The 22791-nt window shown below is 40.7% G+C and overlaps 1 protein-coding gene across 1 annotated transcript in view; it reads right to left on the bottom strand.

Annotated features, from left to right (window-relative positions):
• The window catches only part of USH2A (usherin), a 395461-nt gene that overhangs the window by 25190 nt on the left and 347480 nt on the right, over window positions 1-22791 (bottom strand). Inside the window, exons 61-63 of the mRNA XM_054821392.1 lie at window positions 3754-3981; window positions 1444-2960; window positions 114-435 (exon numbers count right to left, since the gene is read on the bottom strand). Of these exons, the coding sequence (XP_054677367.1) occupies window positions 114-435; window positions 1444-2960; window positions 3754-3981 (2067 nt within the window). The remainder of the gene's footprint in view (window positions 1-113; window positions 436-1443; window positions 2961-3753; window positions 3982-22791) is intronic.

The raw sequence follows: 22791 nt of genomic DNA on the forward strand, positions 1-22791 counted from the left end.
ACAATACTATTAACATTAGAAATGAGATGTGTATGTTCATTGTAAGTGTAAAGTAAGGTTCTCAAAGTGTACTGAAATCATAATCAGAGCTGCTAAATGGCCTCATTTCCCACCTGATATTCATATTCTGTGTAAGGCAGCAACTTGTCATCTTTGAAGGAGGTTGAAGAACCGTTGTAAACAAGTGCGAGGTCTAAATTTATGTGGGCTTGAGTCGTTCGCCTTCTGTAAAGTTCATAGTACAAAATCTTCCCGTTGGGCTGCTGTGGGCCAGTCCACAGGACAGAAGAAGTGGACTGGAAGCCGCCGGCTGTCGTCTGTATTTCTATGAGAGGCGCAGGCTGCGCTGCCGGGGGTGCCTCCAGCGTCTGTACCGATGCCCACTCACTGGAGGCACAGCCCAGCTCCGTGCAAGCTTGGAGCTGGACTTCGTACCTTTGGGAACACAAATCAGGAACAAAGTGATTAAAACACTGCAAATGCAAATATAGCCTGGGCATGAGATCTGGGGGATTTCTTCATTTCTCTTGGTCTTTGGCATTTTTTAATACGAAAACAATTTGCATCAACATTCAGATTATATGCTGTGCCCTGTGTAGCAATAAGGAAGAACGCTGTCTTCTGGGTTTTCTTCTGTGTTTTCATTTGTTGTAGGGTTTTTTTCAGAGCAGAGTTAACATCTGCAGGAGACAAGTGATCAAAATCGTTTTGATTTTGATGATATGAATCAAAATGATGATTCATTGTAGGAGATGATTTGGATATCATTTGAGAGCTATAGAGCTTCAGTCTATTCTCTCTTTGGATTTAGATTAGTTATATGTAAATAGTAGACAGACTTATCAACCATGTAACACACACAAATTATGCCTACACAAGTATATAAGGAAAGGTCAGGTAAATAATCGAGTATTAGTGGGGAAGATATTACTTTAGTATCAAGCGTGCTCCTTCTGTAGCTGAGTCTGGTACCCTCTCTTGAGTTTTAGCTTTCACTTAAAACCCAGTCGCTTGTTCTCAACTCAAGGGTGTGAGCATGTTCCTGGTGTGACTCCATTAATCTTAGCTCAGGCACACTGTGAGTGGGCTAGCTAACAGGTCTTTGGTCTTCCCACCTCGAGCTTTGTCAACTAAAGCTTATTTATTCTTGAATGCAAACATCTGGAGAAAGATACACAAAACTGCAGGTTTTGGAGTTTATAGCAGAGTAGTGAACTGCCCCTTGGATTAATTACAACCAAAGTTAACCCTATGCACTTCATCAAAATTATATATAGCTGGTGTTACTATAAATTTAAAAAATCCTGGTTTTATCATGTACTTTTTTAGGAAACAAAACCACATGGGTTTGACTATCTGTTTAAACAAGATGGTTAAGCTATCTGCCAGCCCACTGAACCACCTTACAGAATTTATTCAACAAATGAGATCTTCCAGACTTACCTACTGTAGGGCTGTAGCTCTGCCACTATGTACGACCGTCTCACAAAGGAAACATGAGAGGCATTGAAGTCAACAGTTTTCTTTCCTGTTTCAGCAGGCTTGTGGATGGAGATTGTGTAATTTCTAATGTCACCATTTACTTTGATAGGAGGATCCCAGGCCACCAAAATCTCCTTTGAGGACCATGCCTGCAACCTAGGAGGCAACATCCCAGATGGAGCAGAGGGGTTGGTTTTTATTTGAGCTGACGGGCTGGTTACGCTCCCTTGACTGTTATTTGCAGTGACAGTGTAGATGTACTCCATGCCTGGCATTAGCGTGAAATCAAGATACCGAGTTTCCAGACCCGAGTAAACAAGAACACCATCCCTCCTTAGCTCGTAGCTTGTGATTTTACCGTTGGGGTTAGCTGGAAGTTTCCATGTGATTTCAATTGACTCCGAGCCCATGACAAGCAGCCTGGGAGCTTCCATATTTAACGGTGGGGCCTCCATGGTCATCACTGACTGGGACATGCTGGATGTGCAGCCCCCTGCAGTACAGGCAACCAGTGCAAAATCATACTGCGTGTAAGGCTGTAGATTAGAAATAAACATTTGCAAACTTTTGCCAGGATAATACTCTTCATTGTTTAATTTCAATATGTACTTGGTGATATCTCCATTTTGTATTTGGGGAGGTGCCCAAGATGCATTAATTCGAGTGGCACTAACAGCCTGCAGAGATGGTGGATCCACAAAGGCAGGAGCGGCTTCCAGCGTCTGTATTGCAGCTGGGTCGCTGGTAGCGCAGCCTCCCATCGTGCAGGCAACTATGGCGTAACTGTACACGGAATAGGGCAGTAGGTCTTCATCCGTGTAGTTGAAAGTAGCAGCATCAAAGCTGAAAGGATAGAGAACATCATTTTTCAGCAGTCTGTAGGACTGAAGAATGCCATTGGGCTGTGCCGGGGAGGCCCATGAGATGAGCACTTTACGGGGGTTAACTGACACCAAGGATAACCTGGGGGCAGTGAGACCTTTTGGGGCGGTTTGACTAGTCTTTGCCATCGTCCAGGAGCTGTCAGTGTAGCCTGCTGCGTTCCAGGTGCGTATTTTATATTCATACCTTGTCCATGGCTGTAAACCTTTATCATTATATATGAACGTATTACTTTCAGTGCTATATTCTGTGAAAACAATTTTCTCATCTTCTGTTGTTGCTCTGTACCCTGCAGCATTTTCTTTTATGCATCTGTGAATAACTTCATAGCGAATTATTTTTCCATTTGGATTAATTGGCTGCAACCAGCTCAGTTCAACGTTGGTAGCGTTCACTGCCTGGATTACAGGTGCCATCTGAGACACTGGGGGTGCTTCATCTGTTCGGACTGGCTGGGGTGGAGAACGAGTGCAGCCTGCTGCGTTGCACGCTTCCAGTACGAGGGTATAGAGAGTGTACGGCTCCAGGCGCCGGAAGAGGAACTGGCGAGATAAACCGCTGTACTCCAGGTTGTCATCGCTGAAAATATTGTAGGTCTGGGGAGAGAGAGGAGGAGAGGAAGGAAGGGAGGGAGAAAGAGAGAAAGAGGAGAGGGAGGGAGAGAGGGAGGAAAAAAAAAGAAAGAATAGATGCCAAGATAAAAGGGGAAAAAAAAGGTAAGGACTATTAACCAATGATTTAGAAACTTACTTCCTTACAAGTAACAATTACCATACAAACAGATTATTGATAAAAAAGGAATGTTTTGATCCAATTTTCACCATATTTTCATTTTGGATGCAGTAATACATCACTTAGTGACAGTTTTCATTATATTTGTTTGTTATCAAGTTTCATTGCAAGGCTCTCACAGGCTAGCACAAAGCTTCTCACAGACTAACTCTAGGGAAAATCACTTCAGAAAAAAACTCCAAATAAACCCCTCTAGTTGCAAGCCTTGCAGGTAAAGGTTTACACTCAGTTGAAATCATTGAGCTAAAAGAGGTCCCAAATTTCAAAACAACATTCAGTCAAACCCAGGTTTTCTAGAAACATATTTTGGCGATGTCTAATGCACGCCAAGTAAGATTACAAGCTTTCAAGCACAGCTTTCTATACATTAAATGAACAATTTGGTAGAGTCATAGGATAGCACAGGAATGTTAATACTCATTTTACTATAACCACAAGCAGAGAGCGCTCACAGTGTCTTGTGCTTACATAGGACTTCTGTCTTATTTTAAAGTATAATGCCTTTGATTGAGTCCTTTTCAGCAAAAATGTTTTAATTGTATATTCAGCATTTCCCTTTTCTTTTTTGATCAAGTGAAGTGTCAAGATGAAGATTACCTTAATCACGCCATTAGGTTGGGAGGGCTCTGACCATTTTAGCAGCAGAGCCCTGCCATTTTCTTTCTTTTCCACGGTGAAGTTGCTCAGGCCACTGGGTGAAGCTTCCAATGTGCGCACAGATGTCCAGGGGCTTGAAACCTGCCCAGCGTTGTTTACAGCTACGACATGAATATGATATGTTGTGAAAGGTTTCAATCCAAATAAATGAGCCTGATGCTTTTTTCCCTGAAGCAAGAATACAGATGTTTGAGTTAGTTAAAAAAGTAATCAGCATCTGTGGTTTATGTCACTTGGAAAATGAGGTCTCAGCTCTGGGTCGCTTCTGACTGCTTTGCGGAATATCCCATCTGGTTACCAGGATTTTATGGTGGGTATCCATAGCTGAACCTCAAAAAGAAACTGTTAGGCTTTTAAGCCTTTGGAGCCAACTCTGGGGGACTCCTGCACAGTCCAGACCTCAGCTAGCAAACCACTTACAGTTCGTTCAGCACGTGTCTCAGCTTTGCTCATGAGGATGAGAGTGCCTGGGACTCTGAAGGATTGAGGCACGTGTAAAAACCTGTGGTACAGGAGTGATGCCTCCCTCTACAGAATCCTTACACCTCTTGTGTGTGGACGTGACATTTGATAGGCACGCTCTCCTGTTCTAGCTCCTGAGAGCATTGTAATCTGGATAGACAGCAGTGGTTCCAAGAGCACAGTTTCATTTCCTTACTGAAAACAAACCCCTTAAAAACAAGGAGGGGGAGGGAAGAGACAGAGGGAGGGCGAGAATAGACTGGTTTCTGTGTGCCCACTTTGTGAAAGTGTCACTTGAGATAAATTCACAAGGTAAGATGATTGTGGGGCAACCCGCTGCCTTACAAGAGCCCTCCCTGTTTCTCCAGGTTGGAGGAAGCAGCCATGTTGCCAACGGGGACGCAGGTAAGCAGGCTAGACCTTCCCTGGCGCCAGCCCCTCGCCTCGCACCCGAGAGGCCGGGGGGCACGGATGTTTGCGAATCCCACCAGGCTCTGCCAGGGCTGGAAGGGCTGGGGCCAGAGCACAGCCCAGCTGAGGGGCACGCGGGTGGACGCAGACTGGGGGACATCAGCCACGGCCAGACGGGGCCACTGGCATCGCAGCTCACGGCTTCACCCGGCTCACCCCAAACAGCGTCTGACATCATAGACCTGAAACCGCTCGACCACGAGGCAAAGGGAGCCCGAGCACAAATTCAGATCTAGGCAGGAAGGCGAAACAGCCGTAGTGTTATTCTGAGCAGCCACGAAGGCTACGGTGGCTAACAAAGACCAGGAGTACCACGGCTCAGTCGGAGACTGTTCGGATTTGTCTGAACATCAGAGGAGCGAGGAAGAAGGGAGCTCAGCTGATCACCAATATATTTAATCTCCTTTTTAGTGGTGCTTTCACATTAATTATATAGATCTCAGGAAGGGGAGTGCAGGAATTCAGTTTCCTTCCTGTGGCAGAAAGAGCTGAAGTCAATTTCCCTGTTTCGGTAAGTCATATTAAGTTGTTAAATGCTAACACTTCCAATTGTTTAATATTTAAACATTTGTTAAGCTATCAGACTCAGAAACAAATTTTAAAGAAATATTAATTTCTTTTTTTAAATATTAAAAGTTAGATCATAAATATTTAAATAGTTATTTCCTCACAACAATGAGTTAGTCTTTTAGATAAATATAGCGCAGCATTTGAATGACCATTATGAATATTAAATCTGAAGATGCCACAAGTACAGATTATAAACATACTTTTCTGATAAATGATTCCTTTTTCTGTTAAACAGGGCAAACACTAGCAAGATTAATAATGCAAAAAAGTATAATTCTTTGTTAGGAATTCTCAGTCATCACTGCCAAAAAAGCATAAGCTCAAATGCAAATAGCAATCACCTCGAACAGATTATATATAAAAAAGCTCTGGCTGCTGTGGGACATTTAGAGATATCTTTTGTCATAAGAAACATGGAAAGCATGTGGGCTATAAAGCAAAAACATATGTATATTGTCAATAGCAGCACCTGTTCAATTACAGTTTATTTCAGTATGGAGAATTTAGTTCAGCCCCTAGATGGCAATACTATCAAACACTTTTTGTAACATGAGTACTTAATGATTAACAACGTGCGTTCAGTCATCCAACATACTCAAGGCAGCCATTAAAAAAATAACAAAACTGATTTCATTATAGATTCTTTTAATAAACATTTATGGCTTAGATCCTTGAAAGTGGAAGCGTTCAAACTGCCACAGCCAAAAAACTTGTACAGCCGAATGCAAAATTATGAACTGCAGGTTAAAGAACAGAGCTCAAATTGAAGTTCATGCTTAGCATAAAAATCTGGCATCAGAAATTATGTTGGCACAAAACATGATTAAAATTAGCTTTACAATTGGATGTAGTCTGTATTAATAGTTTTTATGAGGACAGTTATCTACGAGGTTTTCAAAACAGAACTTTTAAAAGCCTAAAATTTACATTCCGTGGTTCGGGGGTGGGGATGGGAGGAAGGGAGCACACAGCATTAAATTACTGCCCCTGAACCGCTACACAGAGGCTCTCCGAAGGTACGAGCACGTTATTACAAACACCGCACAAAAAGCAATGGCTCTGCTTCCTAATCAGCTGCATCATCAGGGTGGGCTTTTGTGACAGCACTGCTACAAAACACTTGATTTCTTTTTTTAAATGGAAACCCGGCATATTTTTCATCACCCTCTACCATTTTCCCACTAAACCCCAAGATTTAATTATTTACAATCCTCACCACACTTTGGAATGAAACAAGGATGGAGGGATTTCCTTGCCTGCAGTTCATCATGTTCTCTGGAGACTGCTAAACCATTCCTTCCAGGGATGACTTTTATCCCTGGCTCCTACAGATACTTCTTGAAGAGCAAATGGTTTACACGTATTTTTGTTTCGTTTGGTTTTGAAGTAAGCTCAGGGGACATACTCCCAGGGTACGGAGCCACGTTTTCTCCCCCTGCACTGCTGCCGTTGCCATTTGTGAATTTGCTCAGCTCAAAGGCTGATGCTGAAAAGAGGATGGATGGCAGTCTCGGTCATTCATTTTAAGAATTACTTTATGTCCTCCCATGACATTTTCAGCCTAGAGATACTGTCCTGCTAGAATGGTCAAATATAAATAGCAAAATACACCTTGCAAAGGACAGCGCCGTAACCTTTGTCTTCAGCAGACAACGACACAGGAGCAGGATCAAAATCATTGCCTGGAATATTCTCCCAGTCTTTGTCTGCAAAGCCATAAACTCATATACCCCATGTTTACACACTGCTAACAGTCCAGATTTCATTCACCATTAAAAGCAAATCAACAAAATAAAATTTTAATGTGAACATTAAGATGTTCGTAGACTGACTGACCATGAAATCCGATGGACTACAAGCCAATGCCCTCCTTTCTCTCTCTGTCTCCTACTGCGAAGCATTCTCACTCATTCAGTCATTAAATTAAGAATAATCCAGCAAACATTTAAGTGTGTGCACTCTCACGTTCCTCCTATAAGGCCCGTCCTTTTAATGCAAACACCACAAAACCGCACACCCGAGGCAAGCTGTGACGAGCCTCCGTGAGCCGATCCCGGCGCTGCAGCCCAGAGCCCAGCCTTTGACACGGCCCTCGCTTTCGGCTGCCCCGACCCCATTGCCGTCCCCTTCCCTTGCGCAGCGCTGGCAGCACCTCCGCTGCTCCAGGCAGGACCCCACCTTTGGTTTTGCTGTGTAAAATGTTTCACACGCTGCCAGTGGCAGCACAGGCTGTTAATGGCAACAAACACGCTCCTCGGCTAATTCCGCTCTTCTAACTGTAAATTAGGATAAAAGTTATTTAAAATAAAACCGTGTTTTAACACATTTTTCAAAATACAAAACAAGAGAACATGAACCATGAATAATGTATCCGTCAAGATTTGCTTCAGATTGCCTTTTTTGTTTGTTTATTTTTTAATTCATGAGCACAGAAGTCACTTAAAGTCTGGAAACAAATTAGCATAGTCTTTCATGCCGTTCAAAGGCAGCAGCATCCATAATGCAAGGCGCTTGCCTTCCTCGCTACCTCTCGGTCCTCCTCCTGGGCATGGGCAAGGCTGCGCAGCTTTCAGGGGTCTGACGATTTTACACTGCCTACTGTGACTGCTTTTGACTACTTGAAGTGCCCCAAAGGTGGCAACAGGGTCAAGAGGTCTTTGTAGGTTGAAAATGATCAAAAATTAGCATTGATCTGTAGCTGTCAATAATACTCTGTGCCGGTGGACTCCCTGCACAAATGTTTAAACTGCATACAACTACACAACCTAGTCATCTTTGAATCTTATCGATCTGATGAAGCAGCACTTTCCAGTGGTGTCACTCTGGGCTTTTCCTCTTTTTTCAAGGCGGGCCAGCTTACCCAGTTGCCTAGGTCTCAGGGCATGAGTTAAAAACATGACAGATATACATCAGAAGATCTCTGAACCACTGAAGAGCTGCCCAACAGGCAGCTTGAGTATCTGTCCCTTCTTCAGGGGTAATCATCAAAACTCAGCAAGCCGTCACCAGTCATGTTAAAGTTAGGCTCTGGGTTCTTCTCTCTCCCTATCTTCTCTTCGTGCAGTTCCTACACAGTACCTTCTCTTCTCTTCTCTTCTCTTCTCTTCTCTTCTCTTCTCTTCTCTTCTCTTCTCTCTTCTCTCTTCTCTCTTCTCTCTTCTCTCTTCTCTCTTCTCTCTTCTCTCTTCTCTCTTCTCTCTTCTCTCTTCTCTCTTCTCTCTCTTCTCTCTTCTCTCTTCTCTCTTCTCTCTCTTCTCTCTTCTCTCTTCTCTCTTCTCTCTTCTCTCCTCTTCGTACCTATTTGGCAGGTATCTTCCGTATCTGATTAAAAAGCTAGCCCATTCTTTCTGTGAGTCTCTAATCAAACTCCGTGGCAGCAGACACTACCACACTGCTAATGGGAGTAGTGGCACAGGGATCCAAACCTGTTCCTTCCTAACCCACAGACAGAAATGATGGGAAAGTAATTCAGTATGACGTTCCCTTGTCTGCGGAGGCAGAGATGCTGAACTCTCCCTGGATAGGGGAGGAGAAGGCTATGGTCTGCTGGCAGTCAGAACATTAACCCGACCATCCTCCAATGCCAATTTTCAAATTCTCCATCAAGGAAGTCAAACAGATTCCTCCACAAGTGACAGAAGTGACGGGGAATGCTTGGGGTTTTACTAAGATGCTCTGTTTATCCTCACCTTGTCGTTAGCTTATCAATTCCCCATCTCATCCAGATTCTTTGCCATTTTCTGCAAAGCACTGGGAGTGCTTCCACCTTGTCTCTGATGTTCACTCTTACTTCCCAGCCTACGTCTTAGCCCCTGCCTTCACTCTCAAAATTGCACTGAGTTCGTATTCATATGCAATCCCTCACTTGTCCTTTGGGTTGCCTTCCTTCCCGGGCTTATATCATGCACACTGTGTCTGTTTCATTTAAAAGATCAACTCTATTCCTAAAGCCTTATGCGCAAATTCACAAGGATATAACTTATGGATACACAAGTAATCTATGAGTCCCTTCCTGTAGCAGTGTGGACTGGAATATCAATTATTCCCATGGTGGTACTGAAAAATCTCAAAGGTTAGGCAAACAGAAACCAAAGCGTTATTCATTTTACCAGAAATTATCTTGCCTAGAGGTGACCAGAATTTCCATTTTTACCAGAAATTGATGTTGCACTACTTATTTTCCTCCCAATTTGTGTAAAAAATAATTCTAGATGTTTCTTTTTTTTTTTTTTGGTAAATTGCACTCTTAAAATTTTCCATTTGAAGAACTTTGCCTTTCATTTTCGAATTTTAAAATTGCCTTTCAACACATATTTTTAATTTTAAATCATTATTATATTATTTGATATTACCCAATAGGCCTTCAATAGCAGTAACATATACTGCATTGGCGATAATTTTAATGGTATATAAAAAAACAAGTATTATAAAAGAAAACTAAATAAATACTTCAGTAAAAATTTTAAGTTTGTAAAACCAGACATTTCCTTATTGAACCTAAAATAATTTTGAAACATTTTTGTCCAGGGAATATTCTTCCAAATTGCTTTTGGTTGAGATGAAAAGGAACTCTTCCTTTCCCAGCCCTGAGGTGGATCTATGCAGTCTTTTCTTCTACTAGTGGCTAGGAAATGACATTCAGGAATTCATTATATTTCAGCTTGCTCTTTTTTATAAATAAATTTAAGAAAATTTATTTAAAAAAATATTAGAATAGATTCAAGTTACAAAGTAAAGCACATAAAATGGCTTCTTTATTACAACATAAGCTTTGATTACATGATTATAAAATATTCTGGCAAATTTAATGCTTTTTTTTTTTCAACTTTAAGGATGTTCTTGTAATTTATTTTTAAAACAAATGGTAGTTTTGCCATCAACATCAGAGAACACTACTCATATAGCCTCTGTTCCTGTTCTTTCCTAACAGTACCATGCTAGCAGCTTTTTTTACTAAAAATTTGCACATCCTGTTTCACTCAGCACATAACTGAATCATTTCCTAAGTGAGTAGTCCTACATGGGCTTGTGGACTATACCAGGGAGAAACCTTTAGAAACAGCAGTAATCTAAGTTTAAAAATGTTGTGCAAACAATAATTAATACCTGATAGAGAAATACTACACTGCAATTCGTTTTCCCCAGTTCTGGCAGAGCATGTAAGGAACTGTGAATTGCATGCAGCTGAATCTGTCTCGTGGAGTTGGTGCCTATTTTCACCGCAGACAGTTTTCTTTCCCGACACACCTGGGGACCTGCTGCAGTCTCACCGGGCATCTGAATCCCCAGCTTTGACTTGAAAGCAAAGCACCACAGAAAACTGGGATGCACTGCACATTAAAATGAGATCAAGCACATTTAGCAAGCTGCGTCCAGGCACTGTGTTGGCCTTTGGGAAGCAGTACGCTTTGAAACCACCAACGATGTTGTACTTTTGCTGGTAAAACCTTTAAAAAAAAAAAAAAACCCTCTTTGGGCAAAGTCAACACTTCAGCAGCTTTCTCCATGCTATATCATTAAGATCTTCCTCTTTTCTTCCCTTCTCTTCCATAATTATTTATTTAAAATTCATCAAACATCACTGAGTCCTACCTTCTCAAAAATGTATTTGCATCTGTATTTGTCTAATTTGTACTAAGAAATATCAAAATTCAAAAAAGAGATTTTCCTGCATGACTAAATAAATCAAATAAACCAAAATATCAATGACATGACACACCACTATAGATACCATCTAGAGGACACTGTCAACATGTTTTCCTAACATTAATATTTTATCTCTTACAACACTCACAAGACCTACTGTATAATAAACCATAGTTTTGCACCTTCTTTCTTTTTTTACCTCCACATTTTTCCTCTTTAAACCATGTTTATTACTCCTTATCATGAAAAAGTGATGGAGAAGGAAAGAAGCAGCTCTTTTTATAAACTAGATACCTGACAGGACTGTTTTCCCCAAACTTTTTTTTTGATCAGTTCAAATCTTCCATCCTTACTTAACCTGAATGATAATTTTGCTTTCAAAAATCATTCTGGATAGGAAGAACAAGACTAAGTTTCTCTTCAAAATAAGACAGGCAGAATCTGAAGCAAAAAAAATTAATACTATTTATTTGAGATACAATAAAGCATCAGATAAAATACTTAAACCCCACTGAAAAATAATGATGTGTCACTCTGGGTAAAACGCACATTTCTTGTATGTGCTGCTCTCTAGCTGAGTGGGGCACGCTTTGTGGAGAGCTGATGGGAGCGAGAGAGGATAGCACAGACACAACAGCAAAGACTTCGTGGTATATGAAATCCAGGATTGTATTAAAGCAATGTCGAACCCCCGTAGGATTGAGCGGGAGGTTTTTGTGATGTTCCAAACATCACACTTTGGCTAAACTGGAATCTGCATAAACTCATCAAGGCATCGCAGAACTTGCAATTTGCTGAGTCTGCCTTGATCGCAAGGGGAACGGGAATGATCCTTTGGGTGGAGCTTTATAATCTGGGATAGAGGCTTGTCTTCAGGGAAGGTGAAAAGCTAGGAAAGGCAAGCAGACACTGACTGGGGTTTGTGTCTCTACAGTTGCAATCAGTGCACTCACACAGCTGAACTCCGCAAATATGTTTAAAATAAGTATCATGCTTAGTGCTCCTGCTGAGCAGCCACTTTCCATCCGCTATTTGTTAACATTTAGGAGCGGCGTTCCTCTCATGGATTTGTTCTATGTTGTCTGTAGACGTGGAACAAGAAAGAGAAAACCACTGCTGTTGTAAAACAGCAGCTAGAGCCTAAGGGCTCAAACCTGCAAGTGGTAGGGGGTACATCCCTTAATATGGAGCATTAGGGGGTTAATGTTATATTTTTCCTAATGCCATAAACCGTATTTTCCATTTGATATATTGGCTGATGGCCAGAATGAAGTTAGATGCTTTTGTCAGAACAAACAAAATCTGGACTGCCACATCACTGCAGTCCATGTCTTCATAGTCTCAAATCTTTTTTTTTTTCCTAGCAATGTCCAGAGCGGCAGGTGTTTTGCAGAAGGGCTTCTGTAATTTTCAACTGATGCCATGAAACTGTGGATGGTTTTGTTATTCCTAAAAATGGATAATTTATGTACCCGAACTTCTCGACTCAGGGTATCTTGTGGCAACCAGTTTTGCTTTGTTGTAGGAAGAATATGCCCTTGTCATTATCGAATGTTTTGTCTCTCAGTTTCATTTGAATGGGTTTTTTTTCCCAAGCATTCATACTGCTCCTCTGTGACATTACTGACTACATATATCTATTGCCATAAGCTGCCTTCTTCATCTCCTTTCAAATTATGCCACATATGAGATTGTGAAGAAAAGTGGCTCTGAAAACTGTAAAATTTCTTACATCTGATCTTAAAATGACCTGGGCACAGTACCTGAAGATTTCTATTTTCTGTAAAATTTTGAAAAGACAGTTTGGCTGTGGTTTTGGTGTATAGAAAACAGACCAGGGAAACCCCTCTTCTTTTTCCCCTATAAAAGCAATTATTTTCAATTTTTGCCTTTGCACAACTCAATAGCCACAATGAGGAAAAGGAAATGTAAAGAGAAAAAAAAAGTTTGATGAAAATCTTTAAGGGGACTTGTACAAGGACAATCTGAATCTTAACGCAGATTGCAGGTGAACTCCCACATCAGTTTCCTTGAAAATGCCACTGAATGTCAGTTGTGCTCCATAAAATTAAGACTTTGCAGTTATATATGGCTTTTCATCATAGGATCTCACATCATGTTACAAACATTAATTAATTAAGTCTCAGGATATCCTCCTGTGTTACTGTGTGCAGCTTCAGGAAACTATCATTATTGTTTTAGATCCCATTTTACACAGGTACAATAGATGTGTCATGTTATTGTTAAATGCAAGCTTACTTGATTCCCTCTTCTCAGTCATTCCGAGTCCTTGTCTCTCTCACCCAACACATGCAAAAAAGAGCAGTTCTAACTGCTGCTAAGTAGAGGAAGATAACACAGCCTCAAGGCAATTCACAGCTCTAAATCCCTGCTTTCTGCCAACACAATGGAAAATAAAAGCAACATTTTAAAGGAGACTAAAAGGTTTTTACTTCCTACTGTTTTATTCTTTTTTCTCTGCCCTGTACTGAACAGTCCTAGCTTTTCATTCAAACTTTGCCTGCTATGTATGTAATCACTTCTGAGAGATACTGAAAGGTAAGCATAAACAATTTACTTGGCGCTACATTATAAAGGACAAAGTTTAGTCTGAATACATGGCTGAACTTAAAATCACCTTTAAAACCAAAGAGTATTTTTAAAAACGATAGGCCAAAAAGTATACAAAAACCTATCTCTTGAAAGGCTTTCCTTCACCAGGTTTTTGATTCCTTCCCTTAATGTTTTACACTTCCTACATGAATATAAATACCTGCTCTCCAAATAGAGACAGGCTGAAGGTAAAGGAAAGTGTGCCGGTAGCAGTTTGGGAAAGGGGCACTCCAATTATGCCAATCCATGTCAGGAAAAAGAGATTCGCTCTGCACCTTTCTGTATAGAGCAGTCACTCTTAGCAGAAGGCCAGAAGGACACTGCTTAGGCAGGTAGGGCTGCTCTCCCTCTCTTCTGTAGCTGGAGGAAAAAGTTCAGCCTATCTGCTGAATATTAGCAGGGGATATTGATTAGACATATATCTAGGCGTACGTTTTGGGGACATACTTCTCAGCAAAGCACAGCTTCCCATCAAAACACCGACAGATTCAGAGATCTAACACCTTCCTTCCAGAACTTGCAGGATGTTCCCCCAAGTTTGGAGTAGGGGATTGCTACAGGGCATCCCTGCCCATACTGGTCATATAAGCTGGTGGAAAGCCTCAACAAGTAGCCTGAAAAGCCCCCTCTGTCACATGATGGTAAGAAGAACAAAAAAATCTTGTTCTCCCATTGCAGCTGCTATGGACTGCACTGCTGATGAAAATAATGAGGTCCAATAAAGATTAAGTTATATAGTGCTGTGTCTCTTAGCAGCTATGTCTTGCCATATGAAGGCCCAGAATCAACTACACGCCAAGAAGAGTTCAAAAGACGACAGGGAAAAAAGAGTGGTTATAGATTTTGGTGAAGTAACTGCGAGAGAAGCTGCTTGCAGGTTTAATGTCTTGAAACCAAGTGATGCCAGTGGATAGATGAACTTCCAGATCCTCCTAGGATCATATGGCTACAATCCCCTCTAGCTTACGCCTCTTAAGGCACAAAGTTGGGAAGACACTCACCTTGACACAGCATATGAAGCAGCGCCTGCAGACTGCCTGTTCCCATTTTTATGCTGTCAGACCAACACTAAATTCATACACGTACACAGAAAAGTTGGCAGACAAATCTGTTACAGTGTGAACAGAAAAAGCAGCTAGCTAGCATCACTTTTAAATGTTAATGCATAAATAAACCAGAATTTTTAGTATGTCCTTTCATACGGTTACACATTCATTAGTCCTTTCTAGTGTGGCTCGGGCTTCTCAGTGCACAGCTCCTCCCAAAAGAGAAGAAACTCTGAGCTGCTTGTGGTTTGCACTAGCGAGATGCAGTAGTTAGAGAAGAGGTGAAAGACACAAATACTGAAATATTACTTGAAAACTGAAGCATAACAAGTTTAGTTAAGATTCTGTATTTTCCTTGAATATTGAAGGTACTTGGGGAATTAAAATAGATCACCAAGTCAACAGGTGCATGGTTAAGCTTAGTACAAAACAAATTGGGTTGGTTTCAGAATTGAAAATAACTTTAAAGCACATTATTGACTCCAGCATATTAACTTGTAAATCCACTAGTTTCACTGTCTCATCTATTGATTAGCTGCATGTATGCATGCTATAAATGAGCAATCCAAAAAGAAATTACTACAATTTTGTCATTTTGGGCCAGGCTTGTAAATGTATTCAAGTGCTCAAAGATGAAGATAGGCACTGTGAGAAATAGTCAGAGCTCCTACATTCAGACACAAAACTTGTGTAGATGGTGACCTCAGTTACTCTCTATGCTCTGTGCAGAGGAAGGGACACTCCTCCAAAGGGAAAGTCAGATGTTTATGTCTAACTTCTGTTTTGAATAGCCCTTCAGAGGACCCTCGCTCTCTCTCAAGACAGATTAGACAGCCTAGCCTACATTGGCCATCTAAAGTAAGTTTTTAGAATTCAGAGCTGTGACTTTCGCTTAAATTCACTTAAGGCTCAAGGACTCAAGAAGCCAGTGACAACATTTTCAATCAGCACACAGCAACAGACCATATAGGTGAACTCTTTCTTTTTTTCTTGAGGTGAAACAGGAAACTATTGATAGCTTCAGAAGTTAAACTGCGGCTATTTGAAAGCACTTTAAAATCAACAGAAGCTTCCTTTTGCCTTTTCAAGGATCCTGGATCAGGGTCTTCATGACTAGAAGAACAAAAGTAAATGGTGTGTGTAGATGGCATTCAACCAGAACAGGGATTGGGTTTATTTAATCCATAATATTGAAGCAAACATCCCTGACTCCTGATTTCCATGCATAGGTTAACATGTTGGCAATGATCTTCAGTCTGAGATGATGTTACGCAAGTCAGTATGGTTCAAAATTTCCATTACCACCCTCAAACCAAATATCATTACAGCGGTTTGTTAACAAAGCAGTTGAAAGTGTTGTGATGCTTCTATGCAGGATCAGAAAGATGAAACAATGCAGTATGCTAAAGAGCTGTTGCAAATTTTTCTCTCAGAAATGTCCTATTTTAAAAGCCGCACATTCTCAGCTCTATTTGTCCGCAAAGGGAGAACTGTATTTGACATCAAAGCAACTAGAGCTCAAACTGTTGTGTTACCTGGTGGAAAAGGTGATGTTTTTCTTCTCATTTGCTCTTAGGGTCTCTATTCAGTCTTTTTAGGCCAGGACTTTCAAGTAACATTAAGCACAGCACTTAAATATGTCACTGTTTTAAGCTACAACTATAGCATAAATCTCATGATCTATTGGTACCTCACGGGTCTAGCATTTCTAGCATAGACTAGTATTACAGAAAATCTAAATTATCATCTGTCTTGAACCCCTGAAGAGAAAACAATAAAAAATAATTTTATGATGCCATAATGACAAGAATAATACTTCACTTCATCTGGGAAAAGATGTCTTCCAGACTTCTCATTAATTCTTTTTTAAAGCCAGATGAAATATAAAAGCTCTGCAAAGTTTCATTCATTTTGTTTGTGCAGGGTAAAGTTTTCTTTATAGCAAATATACAGAAAATTTATCACTGTGAAGAGTCCACTTCCCTTAGCCTCTTGCTATATGAAATCTGCAGTTGCACTTCTGATTTGTGGGACAATTGCAAACTTGGTGCCTTTTTTGTAGCCACTAGAGTAGCATCTCCACACTGCATGGAGGATTTGGCTCAGGCTAGGAACTCTGCACTGGATGGGAGGAAAGAATCGGTGCATTCAAACCTGCAGGAAATGGACTTGGACAAATACTTGGAGCAAAATTCAGAAGCAAAATGAGTAATGATTTGTGATATGCCCCAGTAGTTTAAATAGATCCTGGGACCTCTGTTCATCTTCCTGTTGTGAATATATGACGACTCGGAGTCATTTTGGCACACAGACAACATGCGCTCCTGGTGTCTCATTCAGATGAACCTTATCCCAGCAGTAACATCATCTCTATGTTCAGGTGGTGTGGGCACAGAAGTGTTTAGAAGATACGTGTGCTACATAAAAAAAGGAAGGTGGAGCAACCATGGGTTAGTTTAAAAAAGACATCCTACAGCTGCAAAGTGAAAGAGCTTATGGGAGGCTACTGTGCTGCAGGTCCACCTGCTGGTCTTGCAGCAGTCATGGGTTGCCTTAAGTGGACATGTATGTGTGTGCTTGTCTCCAGTAATGTAAGAAATTTAAAGGACATTACTTGACTGAAGTAGAGTCCTGCCTGTTGTAAGCACTGCAGGACCCACCGAATATCTGGAAGTAGAACCAAGTTCCTAACAAAACTCTGAAAAAGACAGAAGTTATTCTCTACTAGACCCTCAGGATGGGAATTAATTTCTGTTCCCTGTATCACTCATCACAGTCTCCAAATGTGCTCTTAGAAAGGAAGGCAGTTCAATGAACATATCCTTTCCGAATCTTCCAGCCTGTCAGATGCTGGTAGAGTGACACCTGTACCAATCTCTCTCTTTCTTTAAAGACTGAAGAGATTTTATCTGATGAATGCTAAAGAAACAGACTTAAAAATGCAATACAGTTTTTACAGTTAAACAATAAAATCCATCCATTATGGGTACATGTGAGTAGAGTAGAGTACACTTAGATGTTCCAGATCCCAGATTTGCCAGGCATTTCTGTAACTTTGGTCAGATAAAAAGTTCAAAGTTCTGAGGGAAATACTTGTAATTTGTGATGGGATGAACTTATAACTTGGACTTTGTTTCCTCCTAATACAGATTACATGTATGTAAACTAACCCCAAGCATTGTACATAGGAAGTTTCCACACTACCATCCTCACTAGAGTCTACTACTTTCTGCCTTTGGTTTCTTTGGAAACCAACCAACCAACAATTAATTACTTATGTTTTGGTGCTTTCCCTTGCGATCATACTGGTACTGAGAAGCAGGAAGGACAGTTACAAAGGCTGTTTTGAACTTTATTGAATCTGATGAACTATCTGGTTTGGGCTCCATTTAAATTTGTCAGGAGTAAAAGTCCCCTGTCATCTTTTCCCTTTTCCACACACAAATGAGATCTTCACACAATTCAGAAACTGTGCTAGGTTTGAAGACAAATGCAAGAGCTGCCCATCAGCTCATTCACCAACCAGCTAACCCAGTCAGCTAACTCCCAGTCTCCCTTCTTCCATTTGTCTGTTTAACATCGCTCGGTTATGTCTCCAATGTTGTCAAAACACATTTCAACTAGCACAAAGATCCAGCAAGAACTGGATGCCCTTGCAAGGGTGTGGAAGTTTCTGTCTTCAAACGTGCACGGGCAGGGGGAGCAGCAGCTCCAGCCCCAGAGCGATGTGGTCCGAGGGAGGGAGGGGTGGCAGCAGTGGGGTGCAGCACCTCTTGGTTTCCAGCAGCTGCTTCTACAAAACTGGTCCAGACCGCTCCGAGCGCACCTCCCCTGGACCACTGATGTGCACCCAGTCAGCTGGATCCCAAGCTGCTAACATGTCTGTGCTAGGTTATTTTACCTAAAGGTCTGGCATACACGAACTATGAAAATCTGCACGTGGTTTAAAGTAGAAGTGGTCAAATCAATATTCCAAATAGCATTTATTATAAATTTACGTATGGCCATCTCAGAGTTTTTCCTTTACAAACTGAATAGTTGGATGAGTGTTTTTGAAATGAAATCTAATTGGCTAATTATTCACTTTATTTATTTACAATTTAATTTCCACATTGTATGATGAATCACCAGAATCAGTCTGTAATGCATCTGCTGACTGGATAACTACTTTCATTTTGGTTTTTAATAACAAATAAGTTACATCTATTTTTAAAAGATTTTAAACAAATCTTTAGGATTGCTAACTCTGTAAGTAAAATTCACCGAGCTTTTGAGCTTTGATACCATTTTAATACCCTGCAATTCTCCAAACAGTCTGAAAAACAACAGAAAGTCCCATTATGATCCAAAAGAAGAAAAACAATGCTTCAGGTTTAAAAAGAGAGTCACATTTTTGATTCCTTTTTTATACGCCGTTAACTTTATATAGAGTTACGGTATAATGTGATAGTAAATTTATACCCCTCCATTGTCACCTGTTCAAAATGCATCGGCATATTTAGTATTTTTTTTGCTGTTTTTAAATCTCCATCAGAGCCTGTGTGAGAAGTGGAATAAATAAGCAGCCACGTTTTCCCATACTGGAAAAGTTCCAGAAGGGAAAGGGCTCTTGACATTACAGAGCTAAAGGAGTTTTCAAGACACTTTCTATTTCCATACTCGTTCTTTTGTATGCTAGGTTGCCTGCCATTATGTTTATGTAATTCTGACAGTGTTCTTAATGACACACTAACAGATTGTAAAACACGCTGCTGGCATTTACTTGTTTTTTATATTTTTAAAACAATGTCCTTCATGTAACAGTAGTTAAGCGCGGCAGAAGGACATCATTAGAGCCATGGTTAAACTGTAATTTACACCATTAGGAAGGCAGGAGCAATTTTTATTGCCTGGCAATTTTCTTGCTGAAATATTTGGACCATATGGCTCAATTTGTGTAATAACCTTAATTTCAGCACCCTTCAGGTCTGCCTCCATCTCCTACGGAATGGTAAAATGCGGTTTAGCAGAAAAGGCAACTGTCTATACTTAGAGAGTTGAGATTAATAACATGTCACGTCCTGTTTTTGGTGAAGGAATTCGAACAGCAGCCAGATGGTATCTCTACAAATAACTGTCAGGGGTCTTGATCTAATCAATACAATGTATTAATACATCTCCCTTCGCTGCTTCTCGAGGGGCTAGCGTGCAACATCTGGAAAGATTGGGGGGACCGCCAAGTAGAAAGCTGATCCTTTTCAGAATCAAACTGAGCCCAATTAATTTTTCATGTATACTTGATAACTGTTTCATAATGAGCTATGCGTCTTGACGGAGTTAGGGTTGGCGGCATGAGCGGCTTGTGCTTCCTATCCCCATTCAGTCCACTTACAGAAACCAACCCATTAATCAAACTATCTGGCATAAAACTGAAATCTCAGCTCAGCAAGAGATCAATAACCATCCTTAAAAAAAAAAAAAAAAAGAAGCAACAACAAAGACCCCACCGCAGAACAAGGCTTTAGTGGGCAAAAGTATCCAGGCATGACATTAGTAATTACTTTAACAAAACCCAAAACTCGGAACCATACTCACCTGACAGGCACCTATAACACAGAATTTAATATTAGCTTCCTGTCAAAAAGTAACATTTAAGTCCATTAAAAATACACTGCCATTCTGCTTTCTAGATACAGAGGCCATCTGGCCCCTATTCACCATAATTGCTGTTATAGTCTCAAAAAATAATATTGATATAGTGCTGTAAATTAACAGACAGACACCCATTCCCACTCCCAAAGAGCTTTCTGTTGATAAACTCATGTTTTAGCACTGTGCAGGAATTAGGGTCTCACCCCCTAGAAAAAGAGTGTGGCAAGATTAGACATGCATTCCAGTGCTTTTTGTAAAGTCTGAAAGGAGGAGAGAAAGAGGTCACTTGGCAGGCAGAAAATGGGAAACCGCAACAAGCACAGGGGAGACGAGCTGGAATGAGGCTGTGAAGCTGTGTGATGGGAATGGATTCAAAAGGGAGCAGTAAAGAGAAAGGACAGGAGGTCAGCTGAGAATACTAAACTTATCTTGCGTAGGACACCCCACGGCTGTTTGATGAGAATGACTTTGGTGACTGTAGACCTGGATTAGATTCAAATGGAGTTCCCAGCGGTACGAGGCTCTATATTATATTAACAATTCCCACGAGTCATATGGCTTGCTCTTGCTTTTTTAAAAAAAGAGGTAGGGTTCTCTGTTTATTAAAATTACCCATCGCTTGTTAAAATTCCCTATGAAATATAAGCATATGACATAACACTTCTCAGCCAATTTGAATACGAGACCTTATCTGCAGAGGGGTGCGGGGCAGGGGGATAGGATGGGGGGTGGGGAGTGGCCTTTCTAATTATCGGCTGAAGATTTCCTGTATCTGTAGTTGTTGGGCATGACCCTGGGGATTTTAGGAAGCTGCCCTATGACTTTACCAACAAAGCGCGTTATCTTGGAGTTGCCCGATACATCCACTTAAGAATGTTGGTTAAACGTGAATTAAAATCTAGTCAAATCCAATTAAGCATTTTTAAACAGATATCTAATTTGAAAACCAGCTGTACATATTACCCAACAGATTTCCACCACCTCCTTGTCCATTTTTATTTCCTACTTATATATAAAAAAGCATCTGTAGGTTACCAAAACTTTGTTTTTAAAGCAGATTTAGTGCAGTCACACGCAACGTGGCACAAAGGGAAGAATGTCCCTCACATTGTATCTTCCTATCAAATTCTACTTAATAAAGTGAAGGTTTGTGGGGGTTTCTGTTTTTTTTATTTTGCTTTTACAAATTAGAAAACATCCTGTCAACGGTGTTTTTCTACAGTGCCTGAGTAGCTTAATCTTATTCTCACAACTGAAATGCAAGACACGGAAAAACATCGTAGAGAAAAGCATAAATATAAAGCATATATAAAAACATATATAGAGAAACAGCATGTGGAGCATTTATACAACCTCATTTTAGGCATCTGCCTTTAATCTTTGTCATGTGGTCACCTATTGTCTTATGACTGCAGATGCACAAACTGAAAAGATTACCACTTCCAGACTGCTGCCCACCACCATCTTTCTGTCAAGAGGGTACCATCTTTTAAATCTGTCAAGCTGCGTAATCCCATTGTGTGGGTTAGGAAAGACCGGCTGGTTAAGCAGCTGAAAATCAACCACCTCCTTTTGACTGACACATGCCAGTAGCAGCACACAAGTGCACTAGAGGAAAGCAGTCTCATGTGAACTGTTGCAGCCCAAAGACGGTAAACGTCCATGCCTTAGATGTTCTGGACGTTTCATGGTCTATAGAGGACATTCATGCCCTTAACTAGGTTAGATGCCTGAAGTCAGACATTGTAAATATCCCTTGAAAGACCTAATTCTACATATGTTTCACTCATCAAAAAAAGACCTAGGGAATGGGTGAAAACTGGATCTTGCACAAGGAGAAACCCAAGGATAAAATACATGAGATATTTCCAAATAGGTAACTAATTTATTTGTAGAAAAAATTACCTATTGATCCAGGCACTCTAGTCTAGTCAATCTAGACTGTGCGATTAGGCATGGTCAGACATAACCCTATCAGTCTTTTTACTTCTGGTCCAAAAATTTATCGAAGGGCAAAGTTATGTTAACTTCATGTTGCACACTGAATTAGGGAGAAACTACTCAAGAAAAAAATGTAATGAAATAAACTCCTTTGCTGTAACCTTCACTAATTCAAATCACCAGTTGCCTGACAACATATTAAGACCTCACAGGCACCAGATAAACCTTTCCCTGCTACCCCGCATCCTAACTCACAAGGATTCTTTCATTCTTGGCAGAGTTTCAGCAGGGTCTAAAGCTATGTTTCTGTGTGGCTGCTGAGAGCATCCAGGAGACACTGAAGTGGCCTTGGTTACAGCAAGGATGGTATAAATAGAAGAGCTGAAGCCTCTCTCTTTCTCTCTCACTCTTCTCTCATCCACTTCTATTACCACAGTACTTCAAAACCATCAAAGTTGTGCAACAATCCATTTCATCCTTTCTGCTCTAATTAGGCAATTCTACGTGTCTGTCTTGATAGGTGGGGCTTACTGGAGCACTTAATCAGTTTCTGGAGGGGCATCGTAGTGCCAATCCAAATGCTTATTTAAACAGAGCT

Source organism: Grus americana, chromosome 3 (genome assembly GCF_028858705.1).
Source record: "Grus americana isolate bGruAme1 chromosome 3, bGruAme1.mat, whole genome shotgun sequence".
Lineage (NCBI taxonomy): Eukaryota > Metazoa > Chordata > Aves > Gruiformes > Gruidae > Grus > Grus americana.